General features: G+C 43.1%; 1 protein-coding gene across 10 annotated transcripts in view; it reads right to left on the bottom strand.

Moving 5' to 3' along the window:
* Positions 1-13,992, bottom strand: part of scn8aa (sodium channel, voltage gated, type VIII, alpha subunit a) — a gene marked incomplete at its 5' end in the record, with an annotated part of 78,861 nt that extends 64,869 nt beyond the window's left edge. For all 10 annotated transcript variants that reach the window (XM_079803333.1, XM_079803338.1, XM_079803339.1 and 7 more), the window contains one exon: positions 13,717-13,992. In XM_079803333.1, the coding sequence (XP_079659459.1) occupies positions 13,717-13,992 (276 nt within the window). The remainder of the gene's footprint in view (positions 1-13,716) is intronic.
* Between the last annotated feature and the right edge of the window lie 765 nt (positions 13,993-14,757).

Below are 14,757 nucleotides of genomic sequence, written 5' to 3'. Positions count from 1 at the left end.
CCTTCTGACCTCTGATTGATAGTTCATACTTAGTAAGTAAACTAAGTAACTTAGTAAGTAAACTTTTAGTATAATTCTAAAAATGTCCCACAATTTATATTGTTATATTGATTTTACTGTTACATTTGCTTTTACTGAAACGTAGATTTACTTGATTACACAACATTTATTTATGCATTTCTTAATCATCCTAATTGTATTGCATTGCATTATATGCCCCCCCCCCACACCCCACAATTAAAACTACAGAGCTTTGATCAGAAAACTAATATAATCTTACTTAGATAAATAAAATGCATATAAATATCAGTTGTAAGTGTCACTCTATCCCAAAAATATAAGAAGTCTGCTATACTTTTATAAAAATATAATTGATTTACACTACTGGCCATCAGAAATGCATGGCCACATGACAACATAAATGAAAACATCTGCACCAAACTGCATATTTTTGTTTAATTTGGGCCTCTGAATAAATGTAGAGGTGTGACCCAATTCGCATACTTATGCACTATTCTATAACGTTTTTAAGTATAAAAAGTGTAAGTGGTGTGTTCACATTGAAAATTCCAAAAAGAAAAAGTACACTTTAAATACCCGGATGATGCACTAAATTAACGGAAAAAACAAAGTGTGGAATGTTGGACACTTCATGCACATGAACTGTCGCAGATTTAATTACGTAGTGGAGGGGGAGGCACTACCAGATTACGATCTTGAATGACAAAATAACCATGTAAAGTTCATACACTACATGGTTGAGTACATAGTGCATAAGTACATAGTGTATAAGTGCATAGTGTATAGTGCGTCATTTGGGACACAGCTTTTGTGTTTTTCCCCTCCTCGAGTATGAGCTCTATATTCTCACTATATCATACTATATGGTCCATAGAAGCCTGATGCAGGTATTAAATATTCTATATTTGGAAGAGGAGAAAAGATATTTATTAATGTCTGTAGTAATGCCAAAAATGAACCCTAGTTCTAACCGGATATCTCACTTCTCACTGAATCTGAAAAGTTTAAATTCATGAATATTTTTCAGAGCATGCTTAAGACCACAAACGAGTCATCGTAAGCTCACCAGCCTTTCAGTAGATAACCTCATAATTGTCTAAATAAAACATGTTCGCTACCATCAAAGTTTCATGGAAGGTTGTGTGCATTTGCAGTGATGGGATGCACCCCTGCACTTCACCCTGCACACTACATGCTTGAGTTTAGTTGAACACCAAGAAACCCTCTTCAGCACCACGGAGAGTGCCGAGTCTATGAAACCAATGAGTAGCACATATCAAAGCTCATAATTTGGGTCATTTAATTTAATTTGGTTTGTTGGTCCACAATAATGCATAAGGTTAAAGAAGTACAGCTCAGTAAATAACACTTTGTATATGTAACTAAAGATGGAGAAGAGTTAGATCTATTTGGGTCAGACTAAATCAGGCCACCATGTAAACTACATACTGAGTCCTGCTTAGAGAGAGAGAAAAAAAGATCTGCTCCCTGCTCACAACTGTGTGTGAGACATTGGGGATCAACTGCATCTTCTCCTGTGTTAAAAACAGGACAAGATCACTTCAAAACAGTAGCCTAAAGCAGTAGTCACATATATGAAACATCATGAGATGAAAAAATAATGGAGAAGTGGTGCATTTATGAAAAAAATACATTGGCCCTTTCTCAATATTCTCTGGATATAGTACATGTGCATGTGGGTTTCCTCTTTTTAATGCATGACAGGCTGCACAGCTACTGAAAATTTCATAATCCAGAATGGAGCAGAAAAAGAAAGATAAAGAGCGGGAGAAAGACAGCCCAGAGAGGAATGCGTAAGCAGTGAGAGGAAGGGAGGAAGATGGAGAACGAATAAGGAAACAATGACATTTAAAAACCAATCATAAATATAAAAAGAAGAAGGGAGAGGACAAGCTATAAAAATATGTACAACTGGACCCAACCACGGACACTGAATTAAACCTAGAGGTTGACCGATGAATCGGCACCGATAGCTAATTGGTGGAGCAAAGACAGGAACAAAAGCCCATGCCGATAGTTGTTCCGGGTTGCATCCGTTGTTGGAGCTACATGGGGGGGGACTGGAGAGGTCATCATACAGTACGATAACGGCCTCTAGAGGTGAAATAAAAACTATCGCGAATGCCTCGTGCTGTTTATTTTGACACATGAGGCTGCGTGCTGAATGGAGAGCACGCGCTGTGCGGAAAGTGCTGATACTTCAAATGTGGATTTAAAACACAGACGGCTAAATGTTATGAATACAGAAAACTACAATAAATGTAATGTAATTAATATAGTAATAGTATAGTAATTAATTTGCTGACTAAATGCTACATTAGCCGAGAAAGAACAGCAATAGCCTATGTTTGCTGTCAAGGCTGAGAGGACGCCAACATTACTAGTACCTCAAGCAGTTAAAACAATGTGACAAAAATACATGCCAAGCTGATCCAAATGTTTAATGTCACGCTTGTAACCATCTATTTGCATTAGTTTATATTCAGCAGATCACTTATGCATTCATTAGCCGGTGAAATTGCATATTTAAAGCTAGCGACGCGAGAAAGCAAATTGTTCATGCAGCCGACAGAAATATAAACAAATCAGAAACGCATCCGATTTCAGTTTCTTTTTTATCAACACTGCGATACATATTTAGTTATTTTGATTAGATAATCATCAAGTGTTCAAAAATAGACACATAAATTGAGAGACTATACATGTAATATACATTTTTGTAATTTCAGTACTCTGGCCTTTGCATAGATATTTAAAGATGGAAGAAGCGTGACTGTTTGGATTTATATGAAATGGTAACACTTTACTATAAGAGTCCATTTGTAACATTAACTAAGGTTTATGAATGCTGTAGAAGTACTTGCTTAATATTACTCAGTACTTGAATGTATAATTACACTGTAACAAAGACATTCAAATAAAGTGTTACCGTGTTTTGCAATATGTACATTGTACATATTTTTTGATGTAGCTAAGTGCATAGTAGTTAAGGACACTTAATATAAAGTGGAACCAAAAATGTTACTATAAAATAAAATAAATTACATTTATTTATTTTAATATTCCACTAAAAGCTTAAAAAAAAAAACAGGGAGAGGTAAAAGTGGAAAGAGACAGAGATCATGTAACAGGATGATGCAAAGTGAGCAGGAGAGTGTAAGTGATGTAAACAAGATCCAGAAGCACAGAACAGACGTATGATAGGACACGTGGAGAGGAGAGAAACATGGTGAAAAATAGAGAAACAAAAACAACAGAGATGGTGACTAATGTAAAAGAGAGTGATGAGCAGAGCAGAAAATGGCGAATGAAAAGAGTGAGAAGCTTCAGAGCCAATGCAGCATCTGCCACATCAAAAGCTTGTCGCTTGACAAGGCCAAACTCTCTTCATTCTATATCATTTAATATCAAACATAAAATAGTTCAACCATTTAGAGTGAGCTTCCATGTCAAATCTGCACAGAGATAAATGTATAGGCTCTATTTCCTGTTAATGTAGCCATGTACAGTATTCGTGTTTAGGTATGTAGCAAACATAAAACCAACAAAAAATAAATTAGATACCTGTATTACAATATGAGTATTTCCTGGTGTGGAGTGTGTAGAGGTTGTGAACAGATGTGAGGGAGGAGTGAGATGGCCATTATACTCAAGCTGTGCATCATCCTGCCTTCCCCAGCCCCCCAACCAGCCCAGCCAAGCCCACTCCAAGTGCCACGTCATCACAGGGAGAAGCAATGGTCCTACATGGCACATTTTGAAGAGTCCCTCTTAAGATTTATGACCCAGTCTGCCTCCCTCCTTCTGTCTCCCCTTTCTCACCTTTGCACACCCTTTACTCAAGCAGGACATGTTCCTGGATCAACAACGTTCCTATTTAAACAATCAGAGCCCAAACCTGAAGTCAGAAATGTGTATAAGAATGTTGGTCAAATCTAAAACATCTAAAATCTAAAAATCTGATTGTTTAAAGGTGCTGTAACGGTGCTAAGCTCAGGCAAAATAAGAACATTACATCAAAGAGAACAGAAAATGAAACAAAATAGTAAAAATAAAATAAAATAGTAAATAACTTTAAAATAATACAATTAAACATTTAAAATACAACACCTTCGATAATTTGTGTTCTCATTTTCTGTCTTCAAAACTAAAAAAAACCCAGAAGAAACTGTTCATTTATCACATATTCGATCCTTCTTGTGAACATAAACAAACTATTCATGCGCAGTTTTTTCATACTTTTATTCTTCTTTTCAACACACTTTGTTCTAAATCGCCAAATGGAAAAACAATAAAACCAAACTGGATAAACAGCTCGAATATTCGTTCTGTACATCTGTACTTTGTGCTGATTGGTCAACCGAAGATCAAGCCATGTCGTCATCAGTTTTTATTCAGTTCCACACAACAGAATAATAGTAGCCATCTGCTACAGTTGTATGGATTCTTAACATATTTATTGCAACTACATTTCATTTCTCTTTCTCATCAAACAGCCAGACTAATGAATGGCTCGACACAAACCCTCCCGGGGAAGAGCCCAGATGGGGCATTCTTCTGTGTACACATAAATTTGCGTGCGTGAAATGTTAGTTTAGGATATCCTATAACTATTAAGAGACATCTGCTCTCTCAACTACCCCTAGCTAACCTATTTGGCACACTTATTTAGCTGACCAACTCTCAAAATCCGTGTGGCAAAGCTGTATTTACACTGTAGTGAAGCGCCAACCACAATCTTTTTAAGTGTTATTTAATTAATATTGAGTATTTATTGATCACAGAGTGGCGTTTCCTTCCCGAATGAATCTGAGTCTTCGAACATCGGTTGAGTGAGTGATTCACCAACCATATAGTCAGCCACTTGATTTTTATATTACTGAATGAATCAGTGTTTTGAGCGAATCGGTTGAATAAATGACTCTTTAATTAACAGAGTGACTTGCCGCCACCTACTATGATATATATATATAATCGTTTCATCTCCATAATCGTTTCATCTGGTCATCCATTTCATATTTCTGTATTAAAAATGTCATCTCATGACATTATGCAATTTCAGTTGCTGTGTACATGCATTTACTGACCTCTATAAGCAGCATTAAAAAAATCTACAAGCAACTTCAGATGCTGCTTCTGTGCCAACTCTGCAGCGCAAAGATGGCTTTGGTTGATACTGATATCATTGGAAACAGCCTATAGTGTCATATAATTCTAATTGAATTGACTAAATGTAAGAATTTAAATTTAAAGCTGACATAGCCTACATATTTAATAGGATTAGAAAAAAAAAAATCGACGTAAAAATACCCCAGAAAATCAATTTGAGGGGGCAAATATTTGGGTTAATAAAGTGGGCAATACATATAAAAATACTCTTCAACTCTGGCTTTTTTGTTCAAAGTGTTATTTCAAAGTGTATCCTTCGATACTGGTCTGCGCTTCAGTACAGTGTAAATACAGATTTGCCACACAGATTTTGAGAGTTGGGTCAGCTAAATAAAACAGGTGGTGAGCCGAATAGGTAGGTTAGGGGTAGTTGTGAGAGCAGATGCGTGTACACAAAAGCCCTGTCTAGGCTCTGCCCCGCTAGGGATTGTGTCAAGCCATTCATTAGTCTGGCTGTATGATGAGAAAGAGGTGAAATGTAGTTGCAATAAACACGTTAAGAATCCGCACAACTGTAGCAGATGGCTACTATTATTCTGTTGCGTGGAACTGTGTAAGAACTGATGACGACATGGCTTGATCTTTGATTGACCAATCAGTGCAAAGGGGCTTTTTATTCCCACCCATGTACAGATTGAATATTCAAGCTGTTTATCCATTTTGGTTTTATTGATTTTCCATTTGGCAAATTGGAACAAAGTGTGAGGAAAGTAAGAATAAAAATATGCAAAACTGATTCTAGATTAGTTTATGTTCACGAGAAGGGTCGAATACATGATAAATGAAAGGTTTTGAAGGCAAAAACAAGAAAACGAATTATCCAAAGGTACACGGACCATTATCACTCTGGATAAAAGTATTAGCTAAATGCATAAATCAATGTTGGAGACCTCTACGTCTCAAACCGGATTTGTTTTCAACATATAACCAACTCCTGGAATCATCTGTGCTGGAGGACTCAGCCTTCATCAGCTGCTCCTGTAGCAAATCTTCCTAAGCTAATTGCTTCTGATAGTGTCACAGGTCTGGATTTAAAAGCTGCCAGCTCCCATTTCTCAGCTGGTTTTCCACTACTATGAGCCGAGCTGCCCTGAGCCTCAAGAATCAGGTTTCACTACTGCTGCAGGCTGCAAGTCAAGCCCAGCATGTGGAAACAAAAGGACAATGGGAGATCTGATCACAATGCTGGCAAAGCGTACAATCAAAGAGGCATTAAATGCAGGATAGATCGTCTATGGCATGTGCTTGAAAACATGGTGCAGAGATGCATTTAAATAAAAAAGAAATTCTAATATAAGGTCTAACGTGAGCCATTTTTGCAATAAAAATGTATTCTGTTTGGAGTATAATTCAGTTCCTTTAGACTGTTTCACATACGCTCCTCCATGAGGTTTTCATCAGGAGACTGAAATCTCCTTCCTGTGCATGGAGCGGGCGGTTACATAACAGTCAGTGTGCACTGCATGAGAGGGAGGCAGAGGAATGAGACGGTGGGAGAAAGCAACAGAGGGAGGCAGGGTAACGCCTCGGCACATGCACACATTAACAGGCATTACCATACAAATTAGTCTGTGCATTATTTAGTAAAGTCCGGTGTGGCAGACCCTGCTGAAGTCTCACCGCTGCACTTTGCACCGAGCCAAACATGAACACAGGGCTGAGCCTGTTGGGCTCCATTACGACTCAGACAGAAAAGATGACTTCATCTTCCACCCTTAGGCTACATCTTATAACAACAACTATCTTGCATCTGATATAGCTCATTTGAAACATAAAACAAGGCACTGTTTTATGACTGGTGATATATCAAGAAACTGTGCATCCACTTAATAGTCTTAAAGCATAAAATGCTGCATTTTTATAATATACAACTAAAATAAATGATATTATCAGCATAAAATTGGAGTGAAAGGTTTGATTAATTAATACATGAACATTGTAAAATGTGCTATTTGGTTTGTCCAAACCAAACTATGAACTCTAATGTCCTTTAGAATGATTTGAAAATTATCCAAAGGGTGTAGAGCTTCAATGGAATGTTAAAAATGTTATATATACATATATTACATCATAACATTTGCATGTTCTAAATTGCACATGCCTGCAATGCTTCCAGGTTTAAATTAGATTTTGAACTCCACATTTTTAATGTGGTCTCAAACTTTTGGAGTCCACAGCTTGGAGGCTTCACTCATAAACAGTAAGTTTAAATGGAACTCAAAATAGGTTGACTTAAAGGTTGGCAACTTGGCATACTGAACAGAAATACACACAGCATGATGTTTTAAAATCAGCCAAAATGCAATAGATTAACCATTATTGGCAAGCTCTGAACGGACCCAGCATATCCTGTTCATAACAGATGGATCTACAGTATCGTTCAAAAGCTTAGGTTAGTAAGATTATTTTTATTTTTTTAGGACTCATTAAATGGATCAGAAGTGATAATAAAGAAGTTTTTTGAACGTTCTATTGATCTTCGAAGAATAGAAAGCATCGCTATTTCCACAAAAATATTAACACCAAATCAGCATATTAGAACGATTTCTGAAGGATCACTGTAAAAAAAAAATGCTGTAAAAAAAAACGACCAAATTCTGACTGTAATATACTGTTTTCCATTAAAACAGTAATGTACTGTAGAAATTCTGGGCAATAATTTTCACGGTAAGTAACTGCTGTTAATTTACAGCCCATTTTCAACACTTAACTACTGTATCATGCATTACGGTTTTGTACTGTAGTACGCAATGCATTCTGGGCTGGTCCATTTGAAGCAAAAGCACAATGGCACTGAACGGGTATTTCACAGATGTATTTCACAAGTCTTCGCCTATCCGTGTTTGCAGCGCTCATGACAGGAATATGTGGAAAATAGAAGAAAACTAACCAAAGCAGAGAGGAGAGAGAACTTTGAAACTGACTGCACAATCTTTTAAAAATTGAGTGTTTTCTCTCACATCCAAATCACTCGAACGGTGAAAGAAGAGCTGGAACTGAACAAGCCGGAATAGGGCTTGAGAGTGCTTATACTTGAGTGATTAAACGCATTAATTAGAGAGGGTAAAATCCTGTCGATTCACTGTAATACATCACTTTCAGTTTCACATTAGGCCTTCAGACTGTGTATTTCTAGGTTCTCTGCTTGATGGAAGAAAAAAAAATGTATGAAAATCCCTCAAATTTGTTCTTAAAAATTCTTTATTATTACACTTTTAAAACACAATTTTGTTTAACTGTATAAGCTATATAACCGAGTTGAAGTTTGTATGCACTTATTCATCTACTAGCTCATGATTAGCGGCGATAGCGGCAACATAGACTTTGAGGGTGGAGGGAGACAGCCTTCGTTCCAACCCATCTTGTAGAAAGGCAAGCACAGATCCGATCGAACATCTTCGGGGGTCTTCTCGGCGAGAAGAGCACCAATCGACGAACAGGTTCCACTTCAACGCATAGGGGCGCCTCGTAGGGGGGCTCTAGCGGAAGTGATGGTGTCAACTACCGCTTGCGGTAGGTCACCTAGAACCTCTGCGTCCCGTCCAGGGACCAGACATGGAATTTCCAGAGGTCTGGACGCAGGTGCCATAGGGTGCCCCGTCTCTGAGTCAGGAGGTCCTTCCTCAGAGGAATGGGCCAGGGAGGTGCTGTCGTAAGGAGCACTAGTTCCGGGAACCAAGTCCGGTTGGGCCAATATAGAGCGACCAACAGGACTTGCTCCTTGTCCTCCCTGACTTTGCACAGTGTCTGCGCAAGAAGGCTCACTGGGGGAAACGCATACTTGCATTCTTCCCGGGGCCAGCTGTGGGCCAGGGCATCCGACCCGAGGGTTCTCTCGGTCAAGGAATAAAACCACTGACAGTGGGTCGTCTCTGGGGAGGCAAACAGGTCTACCTGTGCGGCCCCGAAACGACTCCAGATTAGCTGGACCGCCTGGGGATGGAGTCGCCATTCTCCCGGAAGCACCGGATGACGTGACAGCTCGTCGGCTGCACGATTGAGCAGGCCCGGAATGTGAATGCGACCTCAGATGTTTCTGACTCCATAAGGGGAGATGGCGGGCGAGTTGTGATATGCGACGAGAGCGTAGACCACCCTGTTTTTTGACGTACGCAACGGTCGCAGTGTTGTCCGTACAGACCAGAACGTGCTTGCCTCTGAGCGGAACTTTGAAGCGGCTGAGTGCAAGACGAACTGCTAACAACTCGAGGCAATTGATATGCCATTGCAGTTGAGGCCCCGTCCACAGACCCGAAACTGCAAGCCCGTTGTACGTGGCACCCCAACCCGTGGATGAGGCATCCGTGGAGACAACGGAGTGCCTGGACACTTGTTCTAGGGGAACTCCCGCCCGTAGAAACAAAGGGTCCGACCATGGGCCGAAGGTTTGGCGGCACCTCGGCGTCACTTGGACACGGAGGGAACCGCTGTGCCACGCCCATCTCAGGACTCGATCGTGTAGCCAGCGTTGAAACAGTCTCATATGAAGCAATCCGAGCGGCGTTACTGCGGCTGCGGATGCCATATGCCCCAGGAGCCTCTGAAAATGTTTCAGTGGTACCGCTGTCCTGCCTTTGAACGAATTCAAGCAGTTCAACACTGACTGGACGCGCGCTCGGTGAGGCGCGCTGTCATGGCGACCGAGTCTATCTCCATACCGAGAAAAGAGATCCTCTGCGTGGGACAGAGTTTGCTCTTCTCCCAGTTGACCCGAAGTCCCAACTGGCTGAGGTGACTGAGCACCTTGTCCCTGTGTTCGCACAACTGCTCTCACGACTGGGCAAGGATCAGCCAGTCGTCGAGGTAGTTGAGAATGCGAACACCATGCTCTCTCATGGGGGCAATGGCCACCTCCGCAACCTTCGCAAAGACGCGGGCGACAGGGACAGGCCGAAGGGCAAGACGCGGTACTGACATGCCCGTCCCTCGAACACGAAGCGCAGAAAGGGCCGGTCGAGGGGAAACGAGAATGAAAGTACGCGTCCTTCAGGTCGATCGCTGCAAACCAATCTTGGGGACGGACGCACCTGAAGATGTGCTTCTGCGTTAGCATTCTGAACGGCAGCCTGTGAAGGGACCGGTTCAAGAATCGCAGGTCCAAGACCGGCCATTACCCGCCGCCTTTCTTGGGTACAATGAAGTACGGGCTGTAGAACCCGGACCTCATATCGGCTGGAGGGACCGGCTCCATCGCGTCCTTCGCCAGTAGGACTGCGATCTCCGCCCGGAGCACGGGGGCGTTCTCCTTCGCTACTGAGAAGTGAACGCCCCCAAACTTAGGGGGACGCCTGGCGAACTGAATCGCATAGCCGAGTCTGATGGTACGGCCCCGAGACGGGCTGGGAAGCTCTAGCCAGGCTTCCAGACACCGAGCAAGGGGATTAACCACAGACGTACCCGCAGCGGGGCAGCGACGCGGAATGCAGGGATCCGACACGGACGGCATGGAGCGGCCCGAAGTGGGATCTGAGTGTGCTGTGCAAAACTTACCTGCGTCCGCGGAGGGGGCGTGCGAGTGTGGGGAGGCCGCTTGAGTGCGTTCCCACAGCCGTCGCCCCCTGCTGGCGAAGGGAGAGGCGTCTGAGGGTGGCGAGGCATGGGAGCGTCGACCACCGCCAAGCGCGCTCCCAAATGAAGGAGGGGCTGAGCGTGGCAAGGCTTTGTGGCGTTGCGCACGGTCTGCCTCACCTCCTTCCTCAGCGGGGAACAAGAGTGGCGAGGCATAGCGTCACGCACTGTTGTCCACGCACCGCTGAGAAGAGGGGAATGAGAGTGGCGAGGCTTTGTAGCGTCACACACTGCCATTCTCGCCCTCTTGTGGGGAGGGGAATGAAAGCGGCGAGGCTCTGTAGCGTCACACGCTGCCATTCCTGAACTCCCGAGACCCAGAGGTATTGGAACTGCTCTCTTTTTTTTTTTTTTTTTTTGGGTACCACTGGCTGTTTTTAACATCAGTGGCGGAACAGAATTACTAATGGTTTTCCACCCGGCCCTCCTCCGGGGAAGAACAGTTCCAGACCAAATCCGGGTCAATTGTGTTTCTGGACCAGGGTGGACATCGTCTAGCCAAGGGCCAGCGCTGTGCGCAGCTCAACCTCGGCTCAGAACTACCCTCGTGCACTAAGCAGGGCGGAGGTGGCCTGCCAGTGGCACTGCCACCCCACCGATGAGGGTAGTGAGAGAGAGGAAAACTTTATACAGATTATGGCCCTATTGGTGTTCCATATTTTGGCACCAATAGTTCCACAATGCCAAAGCCTTCCAATGCACATCCGAAAAAAGGCAAGGGGCAGGCAAGGCGATTTACGCGTTGCACTATGCCTCAGCCATCCGGGAAAGCATGGCTGTCAAGTATGAATCTGATTCAGCACGAGCGCCCACTATTACAGTGGGAATCTCAGCATCATCTTCATTTTCAACACATAACAGCCCTCTCTCCGATGCAGCGATTGACATCTGTCCTCTGCTAGAGCCCCAAATGAAACGCTAGGTCCCCTTTCAAGGACCAGCAATCCCATCTGTAAGCTACCAGCAGATACGTGAGACAGTGGGCGTGGCCGTGAGACGGCACACGGCGCGCTGAACACTCAAGCCCTTATGAAAAAGGCAAGACGAACAGCGCGCCGACGTGGCTATGCTCTCATGAGAGAGCATAGAGCATAGACCACCCACGAACACAGTCTCAACATGCTTGCGATGCGATAGAGGAGTGAGGGGCCCACAGAGATGTACGCGGCGGGGAAGCCTCACTGTAATCCTCAGGCCACCCAGGCTTATCAGCCAAAATAGTCCCCCCTCTGGTGCACCAGAAAAGAGACTAGATCGGGGTATAAGCGAAGGGACTCAACCCCGTTTGAGGCATCATAGTCTCGACCACGCATCGGAGGCGCCGAGTGACGCGCGCAGAGTTGCCGTGGCAACCCGCGCTGTCACCCGGCAGCCAGACGGCACACGGCGCGCTGAACACTCAAACCCTCACGCGGAAGGTGAGATGACCAGCGCGTCGACATGATCCCGTTCCCCTGAGAGAACATGGATCACCCACGACACAGTCTCAACATGTTTATGCAAGAGGGATTGTGGCCGTCAGGACAGGAAACAACCGCATCCAGAAACGCACGAGTGGAATGACGTCTTGAAAAAGACGCAGTGTCACACCCGTGTTGCTCTTTTGTGAGGAAACGCTCTTTAAACAGTGCTGAAGCACCCAGGGGAAGACCGCGGCAACACACAGGTGGTAAGTGCAGTCCTGTGGTGCACTCACTGAAACAAACGTCCTCACCAAACCGACAGTTGCTGTGAGAACAGCAGTTTGTTATGCTGATGCAGCGGTGAACATGCGGTCGCGCTGATTGTGCCTTTTCGCCAACACAGAGCGTCCTTTTCGTTCTCTGGAGCATCTCTCTTGCAGATAGGCTCTCTTTTAGAAAAGCAGTCTTGCTTCATCAACGCCGTTCGGCTCCGAAGTGAATGACAGCGTGCATTCGCTCTCGCTTCCTGTTTATACCCGCGGCGCGGGGCGGAGCGCGAGATGCAAATCTCGCACGCCAATGGCCCATTGGCCTGTTCTCTATATCTCGAAGCTGATAGGGGCTCCCTGAAGTGATCCCAATTCGTCGGTACGTCCGACGTACGTCGAACGTGACCGACTGAATGGGAACTGGAAATCGAGTGTAACGTGGGTATGATGTCATTGATAGGCAATGGTGGACATGGCCTGTTTCCTGGTTAAAATTGCTTATTTCTCTGGATTTAAACCTTCTTGGAGACATTTGGGATAATGAAAGTAAGTCAACAAAACATATAACATAGTTCTAGTGGTTTTTGGATATTTTAATCCAAAAATCTTACATATTGTGCCTTTAAATGTGGACTATTCTAAGATGTTTCTCTTTTCATGTACATATAGCAACACTAAAGACTACCAAACACACATTTCACCAAAACAACAACATTAAAGATCTTTAAATGGCCTAACTAGTTTACGGTTGTACCACTACTCAAAGAGCTGTTCTAAAACAGTGCCCTGTTCCTTTAAACGCACTGGACTGTTTCTTTTGGCTCTTCTTTTCTAAAGGATTACTGCTGGAACAAATAAAACAAGTCTGTCAGCTGGAACTGTAAAGCTTCAGCAGCCCACTGATGACCTCCTCCTCAAACCTCTTAAAAGCATCATCTAACAGAAAATCTACAACATACACAAGCCATAAACAAATGCTTCAGAACTTTACTGGATTGCAGGAGGAAGTTATTCATATTTTCATATGATTATCATGTTATCAGGTATCAAGTATATCCTAAAAGGGGTATATACATGCACACACATACAGTATATATATATATATATAAAAAATGTAGGCCACAAAACAATTGTGGCCTAAAAAGTGTGAAAAAAAAAATTCCTCAGCATCTCCACCTCTAGAACGATTCAAGCTGAATTGTTAAAAGATAACGCATGAATGCCAGCTGTGCAGGACATATGAAGAGACATGATGATGCACTTACTTTCTTATTCGCGTAGAAGGGATCTAAATCCTCCAGTGGTGTTGCCACCATGCCACGAGGGATGTCCCCGTAGATGAAGGGCAGACTCCTGCCCGGCTCCAGGTCACTGTTAGGCTTGGGCTTGTTCTCGTCGTCATCGTCGCGGTAGCTGCTGTCTGGCTTAGGAGGCGGCTTGGCTTTCTCCTCAGCAATGCGCTTCTCGATTTCACACAGCGATTCCCTGGTAAAGTATTTGAAGCTGTCAGGTCCTGGCGGTGCAATAAGGGGTGCAGCCATGTTTTCATCCTGCAGCAACTTCTTCTCCTGTTATGTACCCTCCACGGCAGCCAGGTCTATGTTGGAAAGAGAAAAGGACATTACTGAACCTGGGTGTGCTCTTTGATACCAATCTTTCATTTGAAAGCCACGTTTCTAGCATCTGTAAAACTGCATTCTTCCATCTTAAAAATATATCTAAATTACGGCACATGCTTTCAATGCAAAATGCTGAACAGTTAGTTCATGCGTTCATGACCTCAAGGCTAGATTATTGTAATGCTCTACTGGGTGGTTGCCCTGCTCGCTTAATAAATAAACTGCAGCTGCACAGTTAGTTTATTCTGACTAAACGTAACTGTGATCTTATTTTTTTTATACTATTTTTCATATTTTTATTCTTAGAAATTGTATTACTATGTCCTTGTTGTATTTGTATTGTATATGTGCACTGGAAGCTTCAGCACCAAGAAAAATTCCTTGTGTGTGGAATATTAGCCCGGTTCTGTCAACAACGCACTGGCACCCTATTAAACATTGTATACATTTTAAAATCTTGCTTATTACTTACAAAGCACTAAATGGCCTAGCTCCCCAGTACTTGAACGAGTTCTTAACCATTATACTCCATCACGTCTATTGCAGACACACTCAACTTTAAATCTAGACTAAAAACACATCTCTTTACTATGGCATACACATAGAACATTATCAATTTCTATTATTTAAATCAGTTAATTGATTGTTAGGCTGTATTAACTAGGTCTGACGGAACCAGGAACACTT

The sequence above is a fragment of the Gobio gobio genome (assembly GCF_949357685.1).
Source record: "Gobio gobio genome assembly, chromosome: 21".
In the NCBI taxonomy this organism is placed as follows: domain Eukaryota; kingdom Metazoa; phylum Chordata; class Actinopteri; order Cypriniformes; family Gobionidae; genus Gobio; species Gobio gobio.
Note: the sequence above shows the minus strand (reverse complement) of the source record. Positions and strands in the feature narration are given on the sequence as shown.